The following is a 22,620-nucleotide window of genomic DNA, read 5'->3' on the forward strand; positions in this document are numbered from 1 at the left end:
TTATTGGGGTGGAATTAAAATAGAATAATGAACTGGAAGTATCATATAAATTTATGAAGTATTTCATCTTTATGTAAACACACACACACAAAATAATTGGTAAGTTTAGAGAATGAAGAGAATGAATTTATTCAGTTGAATACTAATAAAAGAAAATAACCATTTACCTTTCTATGTAAACTGTACACTGGGTAAATAAAGTATAGATGAGAAGTGTTTATGAAATTACCTCAACTAATACACGAAAACTAATTAAAGGAATTAAAATGTCATGATTTTTAACACCACCTCCACATATTAGGAAATCTAGTCACTGGATATCAATGGCTGCTATCATCAGAAAATAAAAGGGGCGCCTGGGTGGCTCAGTCAGTTGAGCATCCGACTTCGGCTCAGGTTGTGATCTCACAGTTCATGAGTTTGAGCCCAGCGTCAGGCTCTGTGCTCAGAACTCAGAGCCTGGAGTCTGCTTCGGGTTCTGTGTCTCCCTCTCTCTCTCTGCCCCGTCCCCACTCATGCTCTGTCTCTCTCTGTCTTAAAAATAAATAAAACATTTAAAAAAAAAAGACAAGAAAATAAGAGATAACCAAACACTGGTGTGTAATAAAAAACTCATACCACCTCTCATCTTACCAAAGAGATGAAACTAAATCTTGCTAAGTTTCTAGAGCCAGCTAACACTTTGTAGAAGACAGAAAAACATACAGAAATATGCATAATTGAACCATGCAAGAATATACACTCATCAAAATTCAAAATAGGAAAAAATCTACACATCGCATAAACTGGGTTCATCAGGCAACAAAGTTTAAGCAAAATAAAACGATGGGGAACCGGTAGGGTAAGTGAGATTAAACAGGTCATTAATAAACACACACACACAACTAAACCAAAGTGTCTAGAAATGTACATTTGAGTGATAAAGCTCAGAAGAAATATGGGGAAATTGCTGTAAAATCTGGATAGAGATAGAACAAGTTGTAATTGCCTAAGAATACAAGAAAAAGTCTCTGCTGTGGGTGGGAAAGTTCTATTCTTGATCTGGGTGCTATTACACAGATATGCACATTATTCTTTAAGGTACAAATTTGGTTTGGATTTCTGTATCTGTGGTTTGGTAATAAAACGTTTTAAAAAACATATGCAAGTATACTACTGTTTTCATCCATCCTTCTTTCATTCAGAAAACATCTTTATATATGATCAGAGGACAGGATAAAGGTCTGGAGTGTATCACATAAGGAAATCTAACCAACTGTTAAAACAATGTGTGAACTTTGAAACGTTTAAGAGAAAAGCTAAAAACATCCAGACCCAGGAGCATTATTTTTATTCAGGGTACTAGGCATTAAAAATTCAAGTTACCACAGAGAGACCTTTAAATTCTAATTCATGAAAGCAATGTTACTAATAAATAAAAGATACTAACACCCTTTCAATAAAAACAATTGAGGCACAGAGCAACTCAGCCAAATCACTGGATGATTTCTCACTCGGTAATTTACAAATCATATTATGTATAATATAATAAATGTATATTCTAAGCAAAGTCGTTTGATGCAGGCAAAACCATTATGTCGTTCTTACAGGTAAAGATTTAAATGATTTTCCTGGGCTTAATTTGGCTAGTGACCTGAGGAGCCAAGATTCAAACCAGGCAAATTAGTCTAGAATTGAAGCCCTCAACCATTGCACATGCTGATAAAACATATAAGGAAGATAGGTAATTTCCTAATTCAGGAATCCCCCCACACACACACTTTTTTTTTTCTAATTGAAGCCACACATGTCAAATGGTAGTCTCACAGATTCATGGAGTAAATAAGATTCTCTGCAGTTTCCAACAAACCTTTGCAATAGAAAATGACATTAGAGTGGGGAAAATAGGAAGTCTTCTTTCATTGTTTTTAATTACATAACTAGCAAACTTCCAACACTTTATTTAATAAATTAAAACTCCAATGCTACCTCTATGTAACACTCCTAAAATAGAAAGAGCATCTTCCGGGCCATGTGAAGATATACTGATCTCTAGCTTTCTCTGCATTGGTATGCACTAAAATTACCTTTATGTCATCTCCCTAATTTTAATACATTATAAGTTTGTGTAACCACAACATCAGGATACAAAGCAGGTCAATCTCTCATATCATCTCTTTGTTCTCACCCCCTCTGAAGTTCCTTACTACAGGCATCCTCTGTGCTACGAGTCCAAGATAGGGCTCCATCTCACGAACCCGTGTTACCATGATCTGAGCTGAAACCAAGAGTCAGGCACTTACTTAACTGACTGAACCACTCAGGCTCCCCTCTTCAGGGCTTTTGATCCCCTTGTATAACATGCTTTGCCATCTAAAACTTAGCCACCTTTGGTTAGGGTATGTGGTTTAGCAAAATACATTCTTGTACAACATGTTGTCCAAAATGTTTAATTCCAGGGGCACCTGGGTGGTTGAGTTAAGCATCTGACTCTTGATCACAGTTTAGGTCATGATCTCATGGTTCCTGAGTTGGAGCCCCACATCAGGCTTTGTGCTGACAGTGTACAGCCTACTTGTGATTCTCTTTCTCTCTCTCTGCCCCTCTCCAACTTGGGCATGCTTTCTTTCTCTGTCTCAAAATAAGTAAATTAACTTTAAAACAATGTTTTATTCCAATGTTATTCTGAAGTCCTTCATAGGACGTAGGAAATATTATGTAGACATTCTTAAGTTTATGAATCAGGCCAAACACTAATTTGTAATATACTCATCTTTTAAAAGTTCATCTTATTATCCTTGAACACTGGACTTCTTGGTAGACATGAAATATAGGGTATTCCTTCAAGGGTTAGAAAACACATATAATTTGGGGTTTTTGCATTCAACTTCAGAAAAGAGTAAAATGAAAAATTTCTAACATGTGCAACCTTCTCTTTACCACCTGAAAACCCAATGACACATTAAGAGGAGCACGGGAAAAAAGTTTGGGGGGCACCTGGCTGACTCAGTCAGGTAAGCAGCCAGCTCTTGATTTCAGCTCAGGTCATGATCTCACAGTTCATAAGGTTAAGCCCTGCATTGGGGGACAGCACAGAGCCTGCTTGCAATTCTACTATCCCTCCCCCCCCCCGCCCCTCCCCCACCCCAGCTCTCTTTCTCAAAGTAAACAATAAACATTAAAAAGAAAAAAAGAGGAATAAGGAATATCTAGACATGTGCCTGTAACTAATAACCAGTAAGAACTCAAGAGTGCTCAGGATTGTATTAATTTTTACAAGAAGGTTTCAAAACATCTTTCAGTAGAGACAAACCTAAATACTAAGTTATTAGTAAGTTCCACAAGTGAGCAAAAAAATCCAGGCCAGCCTTCAATTTTCTTAGAAACATCTAATACCGTGACTTAATCAAGCCTCATCATTCACTTTGCTGACCTCTTCAGCCAAAATGTTAGTGTTCTTAGGTATATAAGAAACTATCAAATCCAATACTGCTAACCTCCAAAATATATATCTAGCCCTAATCCATTCAAAATAAAGGCAGTCCTCTTCCATTCCCCTGTTGAGTTCCTTGAATCAACAGCAAATCATATTTTCTGTCTTACAGCAAGGATTTTAAAAGAGTATTAAACAGAACCATCACAGCTGAGCCCTCATATCCCTGTTTTCATTTAAACTACAGGAAAAGGCTTCAGGTTTCTCTAAACACCTTCATAGAGGAAGCTATTAGAACAGGAAAAGGGGCAGCATACAATTGAGAAAGGAAAAAAAGCCAACAAGCCATGTCTCCAGGACAAGCAGAAAATAGGGATGGTACAGAGAGTCTTGCAAGAAAACCACACATACCTACTTTAATAGGTCAAACTGATCTTCAGAGAAGTTAGTTCTATGGTTGACTGTCCCTGTTTCAACTGAAGGGCAATAGTACACAGGGCAGATACTTTTTTCCCAAGATTTGTTATGTCTGATCTTAACCACATTTTTGAATTAGTCATTGAATACAGGATGAAGTTTCCTGCCTTTCCTACTTACAACTAAAAGTAAGGAGCAGACATGTGATATCTTGTCCCATGACATATTTTTACATGTAAGATATTACTTTTTTCCAAGTAAATGATGCCATATATTTATATATATTGCTTTTCAAAGTATATATATTCTGACTTAACAGAAATGTGAAATACATTTTTTAAAATCTAATGACTCACCAAGATATTTACAAAATGTATTATTGCTTTAAGCATAAACGTTCATTTAGAGTTTTTGTTGTTTTATATCCTACCTACATCAGAGTCAAGTATAACTGTCTTTTGTCTTATCAAGTCTTATTTAGCTAATTGCTTGATAACTCACTGTGACCTTAGAAGTTTTTGAATATGACAGATTTACTTCCCTATGCTTTAGTGAGCATCTCACTAATGACAAATAAATTATAAAATTAAAGTCAACTCTACTTTCTCTAATCTTCACCCAAATATTTAACTTTCCAATTTACATTCTTTTACAGTAAGATTCCAAGGAAACCAAACTGCTATTAAATCATTTGCAACCCTCCTGTTCTAACTAATTAAAGCTTGACGCAAATGTTCTTACAGATTCTCGTAAGATACAGTCACAGTACTACTTACAAGACAGTGAAGAACAAAAACTATTATGTATAAAGGAGTTACAGTATTAATGTGAAAATGTGGAAAATGAATAATCACAGTGAAAAGCCAGATACATCAAAAATTACAGTTTGTATGTAAATCTTAGCTGTCACTTTGCATTGTACAAAAGCATGGTTAATGACATAAATGGTGTCATCGCTGGGTATTTAACAAGAAAAACCTGCTAAAGACATACTACAGATGCAGAGCATTGTCCTGTTACAGATGTAGAAAACCTGATTTAAAGTTTCTCATTCTTTCAATTTGATTTAAAAACCTAAAAATACATTACACTTAAGATGCCATGACTTTAAGTGTAAATATTAAAAAAATCAAAAATATATTAAGACATGAGTTTCTGCATATGCATAAAATACATATTATCACAATGAGTCTCCCTAATTCTCAGTAACACTGAATTTTATTCACATGTAATTTTACCTTGTTCCATGCAGTCAAATCCAGTTTTAATGTATAAGCTACTTTCAATGTGTAAGCACAAGATGATTCAACTGCTTGCCTACTGGGATAATTTTCTAAAACACTGTATGAAACATAAAAAAGCAGGCTTATGGGTTTTATAGCTTACGTGTTAAAAAAGCACAACAGTAAAAGAACTGCCTTTATCAGTGACGTTGAAAAAAATGTATTTTCAGAATAAAGTCTGTTTCTGAATAGATGTTTTCGAGAAATCAAAGTCAATTTACTTTAACAAATGGAAAACATTAGATAATGATTGGTAAGACATGAAATTTTAGGTAAACATTAGTTATTTTTAATTAATATTAACTGAAGCCATGTAAAAATTAAATTTTCCTTTTTTATTATTTTGTTTTTCCAGGTTTACATAAACCATCTTATGACAAGAGGCACCATGAGGCTTTTTTTAATAACACAAACTTACTTAGGTTTGTATAATTATAACCAAGAAAGAATAAAATACTATTTTTCAACAGTTGTTAACCAAAAAATTAAATATATTCAAAGATTAGATAGGTTATGATAGATCAGAAAGATTATGATACAAAATAAATGCAATCTCTTATTTAAAAGTTCTATAGGGGAGGCACCTGGGTCACTCAATCAGTTAAGCATCCGACTTCAGCTCAGTTCATGATCTCGCAGTTCATGGATTGGAGTCCCACGTCAGGCTCTGTGCTGACAGTGAGGAGCCAGGAGCCTGCTTCGGATTCTGTGCCTCCCTCTGTCTCTATCCACCCCCCCCCCCATTCATGCTCTGTCTCTCTCTCAAAAAATAAGTAAACATTAAAAAAAAAAAAAAGTTAAATAAAAATAAATACATACATACATACATACATACATACATACATACATACATACTCTATGGGTTATTTTCTGCGAAAATCTTAGAATATTGCTCCTTTTGCCAAGATAAGGTCAGTCAGCCTATTAAATTAAGTGTTGGTTGGGATTGTCTGTATGTCATATCAATCTAAATTAAGTATGTTACCGCTGGCATCTGTTAACACTAATAGTTTGGGGACATCTGAGCAAGCAAAGCAGGCTTGGGTGGGCTTAACCAGCTTGTGTAAAGTATAATACCTCTTCATTAAGAAGATGTTTACAAACTTACCGCGTAAGTTCAATGTCTTGTTGAGCTTAATGATGCTACTCTAGCAAAGTTTGTTTTAAATTTCACTCTTTACCTCAGAAAAAGGAGCAGTAAAATGGTGATGGGAATCCCTATAGCATTTGGCCTGGAAAGCAAGAGGGTCCAATTTCCTGACTTCTGCAAACCAGCTTAAACCAGTTTAAAGCCTGGAGTTTTAAAGGTCAGAGGGTGTGGCTGACGGCTTTGCTCTGCTTTTAGAGAGAAGATTAGCAAACAATACACGGATAGGCATCTTGAAAAGAGGGACCAGAAGAGTGCCTGGGGCACACAGTGGGGAGGTTAATTGCTCATCTCAGAGCACTACCTAGAGAGGCAGCATTCAGTGACAGACTCCTCCAGGAACAAAGGAACTGGGAGGCACCACCTTCCTACCGCATCACTCAGCATAACCACAGAGCCACTTGCAGGAACTAACACAACACCTCCACCTAACTAGCTTACACCAAGCTCTACCTCCCCCATACTCCCATGCAACTATACTTCCCAGTCTCACTTGCCTGAGTCCCAGCACAGCAGGCCTCATCCCCCAGAAGACCAGCTCAAATCCCTGCTCAGATCACACCTCCTGATTCGAGAGTTGTGCAGAGCCTCACTTCTGGCAGTGGTGGCAACAGGTCTCATCACAAGCAGACCAGAACACACCTACTTAAAGCACCACATTCTGGAAAGGGACCAAATCTTGCCCACATGAGGCAAAGAAAGCCTCCACAGATGACCGGCCTGAAGGATAAAGTGGCCAGGACAAAATAGCAGAGTGCACAGAGCATACAGTGGAGACACTCCTGGAAACACTAGGTCCTAGGGAACAGGGGGACTGCACTAAAGGGCACTCCTGGACCTCTTCTTCATAAGGCCATTATCTTCAAGGACAGGAGATGGAGCTGACTTTCCTAATGCAGAGAAACAGGCACAGAGACTTAGACAAAATGAGAAGACAGGGAAATGTATCCCCAGGGAAAGAACAGAATAAGGCCATGACTTATAGCTAAGCAAAATAAATATAAATAACATGCCTGAAGGATTGTGTAAAGGATCCTAAGGATTCTCACTAGACTTGAGGAAAACAGTGGAAAATATCAGTGAGACCCTTAACACAAAGGAATAAGAAAACAGATATAAAGGGCTCAATACAAGAAATGAGAAATACAATTGATAGAATGAACAGCAGGATGGAAGAAGCAGAGGAACAAATGAATGACAAAGACAACAGAGTAATGCAAAGTAATAAAATTTTAAAAAATAGACAAAAAAGATTTATACCACATGAGAATAGACTTAGGGAACTCAGTGATTCAATCAAATGTAATGACATTAATATTACAAGAGTCCAAGAAGTAGGGAGAGAAAAGGAGGCAGAAAAATTATTTGAAGAAATAGTAGTTGAAAACTTTCATACTCTGGGGAAGAAAACAGATTATCTGGATCTAGGATGCACAGAGAACCCTCAACAAAATCAACAAAAGCAGATCCACAGCAAGAAACACTGTCATTAAATTCACAAAATATAATGATAAAGACAAAAAATTAAAAACATCAAAACAAAAGAAGACAGTAACATAGAACGGAAAACCAATAAGGCTAACAGGGACTTTCTGAGCAGAAACTTTGCAAGCCAGAAGGGAGATGCATGATATATTCAAAGCGCTAAATGGGAAAAATCTGCAGTCAAGAATACTCTATCCAGAAAGGCTATCATTCATAATAGGAGACACAAAGTTTCCCAGACAATCAAAAACTAAATGAGGTCATGACCATTAAATTAGTACTGCAAGAAATATTGAAGGGGACTCTTTGAGTTGAAAGGACACCAAAGTGACAGTATGAAGGTAGGAAACAAAGAAGTAAAAATGAGTATATTTGTTTAAAAAATTCAGTCAAGAAACTCACAAAATAAAGTAAAATATGACAACATGTACCCAAAATATGGGGAGGAGAAAAGTAAAAATAGGTTCAACCTTAAGCGACCACCAACTTAACACAGACCACCAAATGCAGAAGTCATACACAAATCTAATGGTAACCATATTTTAAAAACCACTAATAAATAGGTAAAGAATATAGACAAAGAAATACCAATGGATCATTAAAGAAAATCAACAAACCATGAAAGAAAGGATCAGAGAAAATCTTCAGAAACAACCACAAACACAAATAATAAAATGGAAATAAATACATGTCTATCAATAATTACTTTGAATGTTACTGGACTAAATGCTCCAACCAAAAAGATACAGGGTGAGAGAGTGGAGTTTTTAAAAAAAAACAAAACAAAACAAAAAAAACATTCATCTATATGCTGTCTGGCAGAGTCTCATTTTAGAGCTAAAGACACTTGTAGATTGAAAGTGAGGGGGTAGAAAAACATCTATTATGCAAATGGGTGTCAAAAGAAAGCCAGGGTAACAACGCTGTATCAGACAAAATAGACTTTAAAACAATAACTGTAACAAGAGACAAATAAGGATACCTTCTATAATAAAGGGAACAATCCAACACAAGGATATAACAACTGTAAATATTTATGCACCCAACATAGAAGCACCCAAATAATAAAACAGTTAATAACAAAAATAAAGGAATTAATCAATAATAATAATAGTAGAGGACTTTAACACCTCACTGATGTCAATGGACATATCATCAGAACAGAAAATCAACAACAATGGCTTTGAATGACATACTCAAATAGATGGATTTAACAGATATATTCAGAATACTGCATTCTAAAACAGTAGAATACAAAATATTTCCAAGTACACATGGGACATTTTCCAGAATACATCACTTATTAGTCCACAAATCAAGCCTCAACAAATTCAAGAAGATTGAAGTTATACCATGCATCTTTTCTGACCACAATGTTAGGACATTAGAAGTTAACCACACACACACACACACACACACACACACACACACAAATATATATATACATAACACACACACACACACACACACACACACACATATGGAAAGACTACAAATACATGGAGGTTAAACAGCATACTACTAAACAATGAATGGGTCAACGAAGAAATAAAATAATAAATTTAAAAGTACATGGCAACAACTGAAAATAAAAACTCAATGGTCCAAAACCTTAGAGATGCAGCCAAAGTGGTTCTACGAGAGAAGTTTCTAGCAATACAGGCCTACTTCAAGGAGCAAGAAAAGTCTCAAAAAACATAATCTTACATCTAAAGGAGCTAGGAAAACAAAAAACAAAAAACCTAAAACCTGCAGAAGGAAGGAAATAATAAAGTTTAGAGAAGAAATAAATGATACAGAAACTAAAACAATAATAAAACAGATGAATAGAACCAGGAGCTGTTTGTGGAAGAAAAAAAAAATAAAATCTATAATCTTCTAACCAGACTTATCAAGATAAAAAAAAAAAAAGCCTAAAATACTATCACAAAAAAGCAGACAAATAACAACCAACACTACAGAAATACAAACAAGTTTAAGAAAATATTATGAAAAACTATATGCCAACAAATAGGTTGACCTAGAAGAAATTGATAAATTTCTAGAAACACATAAACTACAAAAACTGAAAAAAAATTGAACAGGCTGATAACCAGCAAATAAATTCAATCAGTAATGAAAATACTGCCAAAAAACAAAATTCCATGACCAGATGGTTTCACAGGAGAAATCTACCAAACATTTAAAGAAGAATTAATACTTACTCTTCTCAAACTATTCAAATAAATAGAAAAAGAAGGACAACTTCCTTAATTAATTAATTAATTCTACAAAGTCAGCATTATCCTGATATCCAAACCATATAAAGAAACCAAAGAAAAGAGAACTAACGCTAATATCTCTGATGGACATAGAAACAAAAATCCTCAACAAAATGCTAGCAATGATTTTAAAAAATCATTCACCAAGATCAAGTGGTATTTATTCCCGGGTTGCAAGGGTGGTTTAATATTCACAAATCAATCAATGTGATATATTACATCAATAGTAGAAAGGATAAGAGCCATAAGATCATTGTAATTGATGCAGAAAAACACACTTGACAGAGAACAACATCTTCTTATGACAAAAAACCCTCAAAAAGAGGTTTAGAGAGGGGCACCTGGGTGGCTCAGTTGGTTAAGTGTCCAACTTTGGCTCAGGTCATGATCTCACGGTTCATGGGTTCCAGCCCTGTGTTGGGCTCTATGCTGACAGTTCAGAGCCTGGAGCTTGCTTTGGATTCTGTGTCTCTCTCTCGACCTCTCCCTCACTTGCACTCCCTCAAAAATAAATAAATAAAAATTTAAAGAATAGGTTTAGAAGGACCATACCTCCATATAATAAAGGACATCTATGAAAAAAACTGAGCTAATATCATCCCTAGTGGCAAAAAACTGACAGCTTTTCCCTTAACACCAGGAACAAGACAAGGACATCCACTCTCAACACTTTTATTCAACATAGTACTTCAAGTCCTAGCCTCAGCAATCAGACAACAAAAAGAAATAAGATGAATCCATTTTAGTAAAGAAGAAACCAAACTTTGACTGCACATGGCATCATAATATATATAGAAAACCCTTAAGACTCCACCAAAAAACTGCTACAACTGATAAATTTAGTAAAGGTACAGGATACAAAATCAATATACAGAAATTTGTTGTGTTTCTATACACTAACAATGAAGCAGCAGAAAGAGAATTTTTTTAAAATCCCATTTATAACATCACCAAAAAATAAGATACCTAAGAATAAACTCAAAGAGGTGAAAGACCCATACTGTGAAAGCTATAAATCACTGATGAAAGAAATTCAAGAAAACACCAACAAATGGAAATATGTTCCATGCTTATGTATTCAAAGAGCAAAGTTGTTAAAATGTCTCTACTACCCAAAGTAATCTACACAATTAATGCGATCCCTATCAAAATACCAACAGCATTTTTCACAAAACTGGAACAAACAATCCTAAAATATGTATGGAACTACAAAAGACCCCTAATAGCCAAATCAGTCTTGAAAAAGGAAAGCAAAGCTGGAGGTATAACAATTCTAAAATTCAAGTTATATTACAAAGTTGTAGCCATCCAAACAGTATGGTCCTGGCACAAAAAGAGACACATACATCAATACAAAAGAAAAGAAAACCCAGAAATAAACCTACAACTATATGGTCATTAATGTTTGACAAAGGAAGGATATCCAAGGGGGAAAGACAGTCTCTTCAACAAATCGTGCTGGGAAAACTGGAAAGACACAAGCAAAAGAATGAAACTGGACCATTTTCTCACACCACACACAAAAGTAAAATCAAAATGAATTAAAGACCTAAATGTGAGACCTGAAACCATAAAAATCTTAGAAGTGAACAAAGGCAGTAACCTCTTTGACATTGGCTATACCAACTTTTTTCTAGATAGGTCTCTTGAGACAAAGGAAACAAAAGCAAAAATAAACATGGAAGTACATCAAAATGAAAAGTTACTGCACAGTTAAGGAAACAATCAACAGAACTAAAAGGCAACCTATGGAATGGGAGAGGGTATTTGCAAATGACATGTCAGATGACGGGCTAGTATGCAAAACACAGAAAGAATATATAAAACTCAACACCCAAAACACAAATAATCCAATTTAAAAATGGGCAGAAGACATGAACACACACTTCTCCAAAGAAGACATTCACATGGCCAATAGACACATGAAAAGATGCTCAATATCACTTATATTCAGGGAAATACAAATCAAAACTACAATGAGATATTATGTCACATCTGTCAGAAAGACTAAAATCAACAAGACAAGAAACAACAGGTGTTGCCGAGGGTGTGGAGAAAGGGGAACCCTCTTGCACTGTTTGTGGGAATGTAAACTGGTGCAGCCACTCTGGAAAACAGTATGGAGGTTCCTCAAAAAGTTAAAAATAATATTATCCTACGGTCCAGCAATCGCACTACTGGGTATTCATCCAAAGAATACAAAAACAATAATCCAAAGGGATACATGCACCTCTCTGTTTATAGCAGCATTATTTACAAGTATCAAACTATGGAAATAGTCCAAGTACCCATCAATTGATGGATAAAAATGTGGTATATATACAAGGGAATATTATTCAACCATAAAAATGAATGTAACCTTGCCATTTGCAACAACATGGTTGTAGCTAGAGAGCATTATACTAAGTGAAATAAGTCACAGAAGGACAAATACCACATGATTTCACTTGTGTAGAATTTAAAAACCATAACACATGAGCCAAGGAAAAAAGAGAGACAAAACAAGAAACAATCCCTTAATTATTATAGAGAACTGATGGTTATGAGAGGAGAGGTGAGGTAGTTGGGTGGGGGATAGGTTAAATAGGTGATGGGGACTAAGAATGGCACTTGCTGTGATGAGCACCGGGTGTTGTATGGAATTGTTGAATCACTATATTGTACACATGAAACTAATGGTCACTGTCTGTGTAAATGGAATTTAAGTACCTTTTTTTTAAATGTTTATTTGTTTTGAGAGACACAGTGCATGTGCGAGCAGGGGAGGTGCAGAGATAGAGAATCCCGAGCAGGGTCTGTGCTGTCAGTGTGAAGTATGACATGGGGCTCGATCTCAGGAACCATGAGATCATGACGTGAGCTAAAATCAAGTCAGACACCTAAGCAAGTAAGCCACCCAGATGGCCCCTACCTAAATAAAAACGTTAAGGGATGCCTGAGTGGCTCGGTCAGTGAAGCGTCCAACCTCGGCTCAGGTCATAATCTCATGGTCACTGAGTTTAAGCCCCACATCAGGCTCTGTGCTGACAGCTCACAGCCTGGAGCCTGCTTCAGATTCTGTGTCTCCCTCTCTCTCTCTCTCTGCTCTTCCCTTTCTCGCTGTCTCTCTTTAAATACACATTTAAAAAAATTGTTTTAACTATAAAAAACAAAATACAAAAAACGATGCTTTGTTTTACCTCACAGTAAATTTGTGATTAACTATATGATTTTCAACACACACAACTGTGTGAACAAATAGAACACTTTATATACACCTTTACTATTATCAAATACTTCACTATAGATGCAAATCTATATAAATATACTGATGCTAAAATAAACCTCAAAATACGACTTATCTAAAAATACAAAAATAGAAGTCAAATTTCTAGATGCTACAAGCAACAATTTTAGTCAAAAGCTTGGTTAAGGTTAGTTACATCAAAATTCCCACACTGAACAACAACAACAACAGCAACAAAAAATGGACTTTAACAAACATTCAGATGGACCAAAACATGGATGCTATTCTAGTGAGAAATAAATTGGGGAGTACAAAATGCACTTGCGAGACATGCCATAAAACAAGAAATGTTTTATAGAATCTTAAAATACCTATACAAGAAAATGCTTTCATCAGAAGGTAATTTGTTGAGCAGCAATGATTGGAATTCAAGTGAAAAAGCAGCTGAGGAAGGACGATTTACAGAATGAAAACTTCCAACCTTCATCTTGGAAATGGACAACTGGTATGGCTAGATGAACATTCAACTACCAGAATTAACAAAGAACAAAACTAAACAGTAACCAACCAATCATTTTGAAACTATTGCTTTGAGTTTTTATTTTTACTTATCCTTTCGGCATGTCTAGAAATCTACTATTTTAGTATTATGTTTTATGTTTTTCCCACACTCTCTAGAAGAATAATACACTGTGTGGTTAGCGCAGCACTATAAGAGAACATGTCCACCTTCGACTATGTGGTTGGACACTCTTCATCAGGCCACAATCAGATTCGGGTAGGCTGAATTTTATAAACCCTAGGCTATCCTGGCTAAAAGAGCACTTAATGAAGCTAATATCCACTACAGTACTCAGCATGAGTAACTCATGAATCAGAGGTGCCAAGTGGCCACGCCCCAGAGCAAAGTCAGACTTAAAGACAAAAAGAGAACTGGGTTTAAATTGTGCATCTTGCTCTTACTGTGTGACCAAGAGAAAAGTACTAAATCTAAACCTCTGTTTAACTCATCTCCAAAAGGGGAGGAATATTATCTCTATTATAGCATTATAGTCAAAAAAAAAAAAAAAAAAATGAGGTAATGTATTTAAATGTTATAAGGGCCATCTATTCCAAACCCTGGTTTTCAACTTTGACATAAAAGTCATACATGTGATTTTATATCATCTTTTATATCATCTTTGAGAAAATATATATATAATATAGGGACTGATACATGGGGGTCTCGATATGTACCTGTCAGAAGCAGGTAAAGTGGTATGGTTGGAGAAAAAGGCCACTTGTCCCCATCATTTAAATTTTTTCGACTCGAAGGAACAAACCCTTGCCATAGCCTACAACATACAAGTCCATTCAGTTAAACTCAGTGTTACAGGCTACATAAGAAAAAAGAAGAGACAACCTCTCATCTTCACAGAGTGAATCTAAAAGCGTATGACACCAAGTAATGGGCAATGCTGAAATCTAAGATTGCCTTAAAATAGCAAATTTAATCATGGTTTTCCTATATAAATTTGGTGGTAAAATAAGACCTGAATTTGGACTAGACGCTTCATACTCTTCACTCCTGTACTAGATATAAACATTCTTGCATTCTAATTTCCACTATGTGGTAAGGTCCTTAATCCCCACTACTGATGTGACTTGTTGGGTGCTGCATGAACTTCTGAAAAAAAATCAGTATTCCAAATTTCAAAACACATGCAGTCCAAGAATTTCAGAGAAGACAGTTTGAACAATCTCTGCATAAGCAAAAAAAGAGGCAATAGCTGCATTAAGAGATAAACTACTGAAGACAGAAACTTGTAGTTTAAGAATTTATTTTCTGTCTTAAAGCAGTACTTGCTTAGAACCCTTGATTATTTATTCCAATATGGACACAGTGACACAACTTACATCATTAAGTTCTTGGAGAACCAAGAGATGATACCCATGAAATGCTTTAAACATTGTCTGACACAAAGTTAGTACCCAATAAATGCCATGTTATAGTCGTGTCTAGAAAAATATTTTGAACAGTTACTAGGAAAAGGCAAAGAGATGAGTATGTAGCTCACTCTACTATATATCGTATTTTATTTTGCAATTTTAGTTTAAAAAATCCAAGGGTATTCGTTGGCCTATGTCACACATGTTTGTTTCTCCTATCAGGCCTCAGAACTAGAATTAGTGCAAGTCACAAAGGTACGTAGCCATTTCAGGTATGCAAACAAGCATTTGGAGCTGATAAAGTACAGTAAGACTTCAAGCTCTTAATGCAGTAATAATATTATCTGAAAAGAAATGATCTATGAAAGACTCAAGAGCAGCCTAGAGGAATGTTTCCAGAATTTAACATACAAACTAACGATCCAGAGTTTTTGTTAAAATTCATATTCTGATTTAATGTGGTGGGGTCACACATTCTGCATTCGAGTTTTCAGGTAACCTCAACTCTGTTGATCTAGAAGCCCACACTGAGAGTAGAGGAGGCCCCAGAGCAGTGGCCCTCCCAGTATATCCACAACATCACAATCTCCTGGGAAGATAGAAATGCAAACCCTAGAGCATAAGGAAAACCTTGGAGATCATTGATGAGCTCTTTCCATCCGGTCATATTAGTTACTCTGAGAATAAAAGACTACTTTTTTAAAAAATACTTTACAAATAAAAATAAGGGCACCTGGGTGGCTCCAACAGTTAAGTGTCCGACTTCAGCCCAGGTCATGATCTCACAGTTCATGGGTTCGAGCCCCATATCAAGCTCTGTGCTGACAGCTTTGGATTCTGTGTCTCCCTCTTTCTGCCCCTTCCCCATTCATGCTGTGTCCCCCTCAAAAATAAACATTAAATTTTTTAATGAAAATAAAAATAAAAATAGCACACTAAAACATGTTGTGTAAATAAGAAAAGCAATTTATCTCTATACAATTTCCAAAAGTATAATCCCTACAATTATACTTCAAATGTAGACTTTTATAAGAATCCTGATCTGATAAACACTAGGCAAATATAATTTGTAGAATCCTCAGTAGGACCACTTACCACCTACTCACAAAGTAAGTCATGTCCATTTTACCTAGGTAACAAAGGTATGATTGTGTAAGGAAACCAGACTAGTTTTCTATTTCCATGTGCTGAGAGCATAAGTAACCACATCATGGTTTAGCCAACTTGTCCACAGTAATGTTTACATAATGCCTGCTTATTGTGTAAATACATGTCGACATTTTGATTTACAACTATAGATGATCTGTTTGCATACACAGATACACAGATGTATAAATAATGGTACATTAATGGTTTGAAACACAATATTCTTGAAGGACAAAAACCTTAAGGGTAAATTACAAACATACAATGTCATGATCAGAGAAAAGATTTCAGTTTTGTGAATGGGAAGCCAATTGATAATTCAAAATTTGGGGAAAACCTACTTAACAAACGGATGCATTGAGAATTCAGATTCGGCATTTTTTTTTCAACTTCCAAGCTTGAATACAGATGTTCAGCTCTCAGTCAAAACCTAAGCACACAGGTCAATCCTTTATTTCAAAGGAGTCAGTAAAAGACTGTAAAGCACCACACCTGCTTCAGGATTAGCACTGTAATTTTTGCTAGGACCACAGATTTTTTAATTTGTTTTAATATTTATTCACTTTTGAGAGATAGAGCGTGTGGGGGGGGAGGGGCAGAGAGAGAGACAGAGACAGAGAGGGAGACGCAGAATCTGAAGCAGGCTCCAGGCTCTGAGCTGTGAGTACAGAGCCCAATGCAGGACTTGAACTATGAGATCATAACCTAAGCTGAGGTTGGACACCTAACCGACCCAGCCACTCAGGCGCCCCTTAGGACAACGGTTTTCTAACAGTGATTCTCTCAAGATACATCTTAGATGTTGCATCCAGGGGAAGAGTATCTCAGGTGCCTAGTGAATACAGGCCAGGCATGCTGTTCAACAACCTACCATGGATCAAACAGTCTCCACCACAAAGAATACCTGACCTCAAATACCAAGGGTGCTAGGGTTAAGAAACGCTGATTTAAGTAACTGAGGCTGCCAAGATACACACTCAACGTGCTTGGTGCATCATCATTGCATTCCTAGCACGGTGTTCAGCACAACAACAAGTATTTGTTGATAATCAAATAACTACCTTAGTGTAGATGGGAGACGAAAAACAATGATAAAGGGGTTATTACACGTGTAGTATCTAAATTCCAAAACAAAATCACAGTTATTGTCAAAACTGAAAAGAAATTTAACAAATCATCTAGCTTTACTTCTCTAGTTGGGGGAAAAATAGCTTCATACGAACATGATATACAGTGTACTAGTGTGGCAGTGTTATAAGCGTGCAGTGGAAGCTGGGCCTCTTCGTAAAAGTAAGTATCCTAAGTTAATTAAAGTCAGTTTTTACTTCTAATAGTATAAGGATACCATCCTTTTCTTTTAATTTTTTTTAACATTTATTTATTTTTGAGAGACAGAGACAGACAGAATATGAGCAGGGAAGGGGCAGAGAGAGAGGGAGACAGAAATCCGAAGCAGGCTGCAGGCTCCGAGGTGTCAGCACAGAGCCCAACGCGGGGCCCGAACTCACAAACCGCAAGATCCTGACCTGAGCCGAAGTTGGACGCTTAACCTACTGAGCCACCCAAGCACCCCAGGGTCCCATCCTTTTCTAAGTATTTCCTCTATAAAAATTAAAACTAATGTGACATAAATAATAAGTGATATTTCACAAGCAGGAAACACAAAATGTAATTGTTTTCCAAAAACACCAAATCACAGACCTCTGTGGCCTACAGGCATTTATACTTCTGAGAATTCTGGGATTTAAAATGTCATGAGAAATTCTAAACTGGCTTACATTTTTGAAACACAGGAACTGACAGTCACAAGGCCAAACATACCCTTAATAATCGATTCAGCTGCATACAGATCTCGTTTGTAGGTCACCTAAAGGACCAAAAAAAAAAAAAGTCATTAGACTTAACAGACCAGGAAGAAATGTGAGAGCAATAAAATTATGCCCCAAAGGAAATTATTATGGAGAAACTATGAACACATACTATGGACAATTTATAAATTATAACAACATTACCAAGTTCAGAAAAATATATTCTATTTCTGCAAACTGCTTAATATTGGATTTTAGATCTTCAAATTGAGATATTATGTGGCAGTGGTTACCAAAATCTTATTACTATAATTCAAATACTATTTCCAAGACAACGTGGTAGTGTTTAAATAAAAGCACCAGCACTGGAGGTTATTACTGTTTCATAGTAAAGTTTTATGGCGTAAGGAAGGAAGAAAAGTATGTGTAACAAAAAAATCACAAAATTGCATTTTTAGTTCAAATGAGATGATTCTCAAAGATTCATTCACATTAAGGGGTGCCGGGTGGCTCAGTCAGTTACACGTCTGACTCAGCTTGAGTCATGATCTCGCGGTTCACAAGCTCGAGCCCCGCATGCGGTTCTGTGCTGACAGCTCAGAGCCTGAAGCTTGCTTCTGCGTGTCTCTATCTCTCTGCCCCTCCCCCACTTGCACACTCTCTCAAAAATAAATTTTAAAAACAGATTAATTCACATTAAGAGAGACTTCATTCTGAATGGAGATCTTTATGTAGACAAGGTTCACGTTTCAAGCTTTTTATTGATATATGCATCTGATAGAGACTAGATGGTACCATCATGTACATAAGAACAATCATTATCTTTCCTTGAGAACACATATACATCCTCCTTCTAACTGTAACCTGCTTTAGTCCAATGGCACATACTTCCCAGAACACAGCCATGAGTTCAAATAGAGCCTGTCAGGTGCATGGGTCTGCAGAATTAGTTCTCACGTCAGAATTGAAAAACCTAGAAGATAATGTACTACATTGATAAGTACTATAAGCTTCGGAGCTAGTTTACCATTAAAGTACCCAGATGATTTTGATGAAAAGGGTCTAAAAACACACTTTGAAAAATCCTTAACAAATTAGTGCATTTCTGTATCTGTTACTCATACTTTTTTTTTTTTTTCCTTCAGATTATCTCATAACTAGACTTCTATAGAAACTGTGTTCAGTCCAAGTTGCTCAGGGCACTTCTACTCAAAATAGACTCCCCTGCTATGCCTTTATCCTGGTAGGTAAATCCTGATGCAAAACTATACCCAAAAATTCAAAATTAAAGCAGTAGCTAACAGGGGTGCCTGGGTGGCTCAGTCAGTTGAGTGACAAACTTTGGCTCAGGTCATGATTTCATGGTTCGTGGGTTTCAGCCAGGAATCAGGCTCTGCACTGACAGCAAGCAGCCTACTTGGGCTTCTCTCCCCCCCCCCCCCCCCCACTGGCTTGCCTGCTCTCTCTCAAAATAAATACACTTTAAAAAACAAACAAAAAGTAGTAACTAACCTAAGATAGAAAGCCGCTTGAGCCTTCAACTAAACTATTAAATTCAAATATGGCATTGCTACATTATTGCCAAAACAAGCATATACCAACCAAAACTAGTACGATAGTTCCTGATCCACAATATAATTCCATTATCTGGATACAAAACAGATGTATTCACCAAATTAAACACTATATTGATCTCATTCATTCATTCAACAAATGTTTATCAAATAACTACTGTGTTCTAGGTCCTATTCTGTTTTGGGAATAGAACAATGAAAAGAATGAGCAAAATGCCTTAACCTATGAAAACAACATTTTGGTGGAGAAATTTTCTTAGAAGAAATGCATCAAGTAAGTTCTTCTTCTGTGTTCTTGAAAACCCAAAGTCAACTAGGTATCTAAAATCAGGCTTCAATATTTGTAATTCAAATGAGACACTAGTGTTTTTCTGTAATAATTTTCTGCTGCGTAGGGCAAACTTAGACCTGGACTAGGAAACAGCCTAATTACCATTATTCATTTTGTATTCTTTCCTGCTATAAGGAATAAAACTGCATTCAAAATTAAAATAGAGGAACTCTGAAAGTACCTTATACTGTTGTTTTTTTTTTTCAAGGAGATTTTAATGACACATTTTTTAACTTACAGAAAAATTGGTCTCAAATCCTAAAATCCCTTTTCTAGCATTCTTGCAACACTTAAAAGTTTTGCATTGCAATCAATCTTAGTAAGACACACATTTTTATCACCTAAAGGTCCTTTCTCCACTATTATTAAATCATTAACCGTATAAACAACAAAGACTCCTCCATTTCCTTTTGTCTACTCTTTCTTGTAGGCTGTGGATACTGACTATACACAGATTAAAGCTTTTATTTTTTACTAATATCTTCTACATAATGCCTTACATCTACTACTTGAACTCCACTTCTCACCAAACACAGATTTAATGAAAATAAAGTACATAATGTTTCTCACAAACTTGTAAAATACTGCATTTAAAAATAGCTTTCTTTTTTTCCTAATTGAAAGTTAACGTACTTCAAAGGGAACAAACAGTACTGGAAAATGCTGTAATTCTGAACTGATGAGTTATACTTTTTCTGTCAAACTTTTACCGTAATATGGGTTGCCCTTGCCTTATTTTTTTAATTTTCTAAAGTTTATTAGATCAGTTTTGAAGTTGATTTCCTTCTGTCAGCATGATCTGTAGTTTTCCTTTGACCTTGCACAATGCGTTATGAAAATTCGTTACTTTAAAACATCAACCCTTAAGTGAATCAGAGGATTGAGGCTCTCTTCCATCACTCATTTTCACACCGCTCAGTAGAGGCTCAGGAGCCGCCTGAAGACCAGGGCAGGTGCTCTGTGCGCCTGAGGCTCAGGGCCCCGCATGTGCCACACAGCTATCCATTTCTGTCTCTTTTCTTTGTGCTTCTGTGCAGTATTTCATCTGAGCTAAGTGTGTAACTGCAGGAAAAAACTACTCCATGGAAAAGAAGCTTGAAACTCAGAGCCAGAGCGATGGTCTTGTGGCTCCGTGGCCTGGGCTCCCTCAGCTGCCTCAGGGTGGGTCCCCAAGACCACCACCATCACACCTACTTGTGTTGCTCGGTGTCAGCACTTGATGTAGGACTTTAGATTTCTCAGTGCCCAGTTCAGTTGGCCACCATCTTCGGTAAATTAGAGAACACGTAATCCCTATCTTTCCCATCTTTTACCTTGTAAGAAAATGAATATGTCACTGCAATGATTAGAAGCCTGAAAACAATAAATTTTAAAAATAGAGTATGGTGTGTTATTAGACACAAATTTGGATTTGGGGATATATTGATTTTATTTATTTCATCAATTGGATCTATCTGAAGATATTCTTTCGTCTACACTGGATGACTAGATGAAAACCTCTGAAAATAAACAAGGTCACCACATTGCATTTTTGAAATTAAAAAGAAGTGAGACTATTTTGTTTCTTCTGTTTTAAACAAAGATGGCAGAACATTTGGATCTTAAAAAAAAGTGGGGGGGGGGGTAGTTCTCATCAAAAGGATTCCTGAAAAGTCAGTTATTCCAGTAATATGTGATGACTCAAACAATTCAGAAGCTCCTCCTAAACAAGTATTTTCAGACAATGGAACACAGTTGAATTTCTTTAATACCTGGTTATAAATCTTTTATGCCTTAAGGATAGTTCTAACATTTAAAAACAAAAAACCTATTCAATTAGTCTGTATAGTGTAGTGAGCATGTATTTAAATATATTGGGACAAAAATATAGTACAATTATAAACTAAAGGAGTAGAAGTTCTTGTCTACTAGATGAAACTTTGTAAAAGTAATAATGTGTTCACTAAGGCCTCGCAAGGCACAACCCCTCAAGGGAAAGGGAGAGAGCCAATTCCTATTCCAGAAATCAGTCCTGTTCTCTTCTTTGTCCCAGGGAGTGGGGGGACATCCTCTACCCTGCACGGTGATTTAAATGTTTCCTCCAGGCCACAGAGGAGCTACTCCAAGAGAGGTGGCCTAACTCTGAGCATTTACTTCTTGCATTTACTTTTACAAAAAAGTATGTAAAATACAAAATGTCCCTCTTGGGATTTCTGGTGGCAGTTCAAAGAGTTCTACATGCAGGCATGAGACATGCCTAGTCACTCCTCACATCACGGTAGGAGACAACTCCCTGACTTCTGAGGGGTAGGGAAATGTATCCTAGATCCATGTTTCAGAATCCTCCCTTGCCTTACTTTTTTATGGTTGTAAAATGCCTCCTGAAATGCATTTTTCAGCCTGTCAAGATTTGTGAATCACCTGCCAGGTACTTGGCTCAGCCATCTGATTCCAGTATCAGTTTTAGCCTCCTTGTACTAAATATTCTTTCAGATCTAAATTTTTAAAAAATGGTAGCATCTTTAGTGCTAGTATAGAAGTAGAACACTAAGTTCTAAGTGTAGATTCCATTGCTTTGGTTTAAAGAGAAACTGAAAAACTTTTACGCAAACAAAATGCCAG

The 22,620-nt window shown here is 36.3% G+C and overlaps 1 protein-coding gene across 3 annotated transcripts in view; it reads right to left on the reverse strand.

Moving 5' to 3' along the window:
- The window catches only part of CRPPA (CDP-L-ribitol pyrophosphorylase A), a 321,101-nt gene that overhangs the window by 187,801 nt on the left and 110,680 nt on the right, over nt 1-22,620 (reverse strand). For all 3 annotated transcript variants that reach the window (XM_019443506.2, XM_019443507.2, XM_019443508.2), the window contains exon 5: nt 18,128-18,173. In XM_019443506.2, the coding sequence (XP_019299051.2) occupies nt 18,128-18,173 (46 nt within the window). The remainder of the gene's footprint in view (nt 1-18,127; nt 18,174-22,620) is intronic.

Source organism: Panthera pardus, unplaced genomic scaffold (genome assembly GCF_024362965.1).
Source record: "Panthera pardus isolate Hobbes unplaced genomic scaffold, ASM2436296v1 HiC_scaffold_8, whole genome shotgun sequence".
Lineage (NCBI taxonomy): Eukaryota > Metazoa > Chordata > Mammalia > Carnivora > Felidae > Panthera > Panthera pardus.